We start from the raw sequence: 2,451 nt of genomic DNA on the forward strand, positions 1-2,451 counted from the left end.
GAAATTCTTAAAAATAAGTGAATAAAAGAAAATTCTTCCGTTAAAACAATGTAGTATGCATTGTCATGGCTGTTGCTTCTCAAAAGCCAAGACAAGGTCTGGATGTCACCCTACAAATATATTATCTCACTACTGCCCTCTTGTGGTCTGGTGCCTATCAGAACTACACTTTCTCAGCAACATTGTGGGCCCCTCAGGCCTACTGAAGGGTTAGCTCATTATAGCAAATTTCCCCCCAAAGAAATTCAATATAGCACTGAAATGAGATCAAAATGAACCAGAGTAAACATTTTTACTTTCCCCATCTTTCAATATTATTGGGTTCCATTATAATATACTTAAAATTATTAGAGTAAAATCTGTGTAGATTCTTTAAAAACTTAAAGCACATGTCCTTTCTTGCTGAAAGTGTGATTTTATTTTTTTGTAAAAATGGTTTATAAAATCATTTATACATGGCATAAATAACACTTTAATGTTTAATACTTTTTGTTTTTTAGAGAAATACAAACAGCATGCTTGGACATTAGAGTTGATAGTAAGGTTTTCTTCGTAACACATCTGAGGTACATAAGCTTGTTTAGTAACAATGTAATGTTTAAAAATACTGAATATACCTCAAGTTTATGCAATGTTGAAAATAGGTGAAATAACATTAATGAAGTCTCCCTATCCATTAGACAATCTACATCAAGCTCACGACTATCCAGAAATTCAGTCTTTAAGTTAGTGCCTAGATTAAAGCCCATGTGCTCTGGGCTCAGTCAGTCTGTGACAGTGACTTTATAATTTTCTCAGATGAGGTATCTTATTTTCCCACCTGTATATTATATGTAATGAAAGAAATGACATGTATAACTTATTGGTACAATGACATATTTTCTACAACATTCGTACAGATGATTGTCGACATGGTATAGAATCTCTCACCAACCTTATGGACCCCAGCTTGTCTCAACATTGAGGCTAAGTGAGAGGCCCAAAGGGTGGACACAGCACTACTGTTTCCTGTAGAGCATACAGAGCTTTGAGAACATTTTCCTAAGCCCACAACACCTGTCCCTCTGGATAGACGAGAAAAAAAGACTACCATGTGTGGGCAGCCACACCAAGCCTCATCGGTGTCTTTCCTACTGGGCACTTTACAGATCCTCCCTGACTCTGGTTCTTCTGTGGAGATATCCAGTGTGGACTCAGTTACATGGTTATGCTCAGAATATCTTTCATGGGTTTCTATCTAAGGTCTTAACTCAAGATGTCTCCTGTGCCATCTCCTTCTTGGGCAGCATGCTATCTCACCAAGTCTCTGGGCAGAAGAATGTGCAGGAGGACAGCTCAGTGATACTGTTACCTGCAGCAACAGCACCCTGAGCATTAGGAATACTGGGTCATTTGAGCTCTGGAAATATCCTCCCACATCTTTTCTTAAGATCTTTCCTGCACACAGCCCTCCCAACAGCCCGGAGTCAGGGTATATCAGAAAGAGAATTTCCTGTTTGCCTGGTTCTTGGTGAGGTCTGTTTAAGGAATCAATGCAGAACAATGTAGGCTCTACTGGGAAAATCAATAAACACCAAGAAGCCAATGCTATCTAAGAGGTAAACTTTATTTCTTTACACTGATAAGGCTTTGGGAAACAATTTTCTTTCACCTTCAGTTCTTCTTTGCCTAGTACCAGAGCCAATGCCAAGAGGCCTAATCTTAACAAAGAAAGAATCCCATTACCCATGCAACTAGTTCAGGAGGAGAGTGAGGAAGGCTAAGAGAGGAACAGCATTGGTTCAAGGCTGGTCTTAGTCTGTGGCTCTTTGGTTCCTCAAAGATTGCAGGTCAGCTACAGTGTCCAGAACTAGGACAAGAGCTTGAACACCCTGCAAATCTGTTCTCAGGGCACTCAGAACACTGAGGCTGCCGAAGGTAGAATCGAGGAAATCGGTGTGATACCAAAGAGAGGCTGCCTCTAAGGCCAGAAATAAAACAGGTGGAAACACAGCAGGAGGGAGCCGGAGGGGCACTGGGAGGGAGACAGGAGGCAGGAGACTGGGGACCTCGAAGAGGGCACTTGGGTGGACACTTAGCAGAGAGCTGGCATTTCTGCTGGTTTTGCTGGGAAGACATCTTGGACAAACTTCAGATATCCTGAGGGGGGAAAATGAAGACATTTTGATAACCTAGTGAATACAAATCTTTTTGCTTGATATTTTTCTATGCAGCCTGAAACTCTGCAACTAAATCTGCGAGTCTAGAAACTGTCATTACAACAGAGAAGCCCTAGTTTCTCAGCACGGAAGAAGCCCAAGGGGGTAAACCAGAATTAGGTTAACCTCCTCCTCACTGTTCTGTTCCTCCTAAGACTAACTTTAAATGTTTGAAGTTCTTGGTGGTTTTCCAAATCTTAAGTTATCAAGTAAGCTTTTCTCCAATGGTCTACTTTGTTGCATTCACGATGCT

At 41.0% G+C, this 2,451-nt stretch overlaps 1 protein-coding gene across 1 annotated transcript; it reads right to left on the reverse strand.

Annotated features, from left to right (window-relative positions):
* Positions 1-1,830: 1,830 nt before the first annotated feature.
* On the reverse strand, positions 1,831-2,118 carry Lce7a (late cornified envelope 7A). The gene has a single exon (XM_055603710.1). The coding sequence runs from the start codon at positions 2,116-2,118 to the stop codon at positions 1,831-1,833; it is 288 nt and encodes a 95-aa protein (XP_055459685.1).
* Between the last annotated feature and the right edge of the window lie 333 nt (positions 2,119-2,451).

Source organism: Psammomys obesus, unplaced genomic scaffold, assembly GCF_907164565.1.
Source record: "Psammomys obesus unplaced genomic scaffold, mPsaObe1.curated_primary_1811, whole genome shotgun sequence".
Lineage (NCBI taxonomy): Eukaryota > Metazoa > Chordata > Mammalia > Rodentia > Muridae > Psammomys > Psammomys obesus.

Coding starts and splice junctions, on each gene's coding strand:
- Lce7a (XM_055603710.1), bottom strand. CDS start 2,118: ATGTCTTCCCAGCAAAACCAGCAGAAATGCCAGCTCTCTGCTAAGTGT.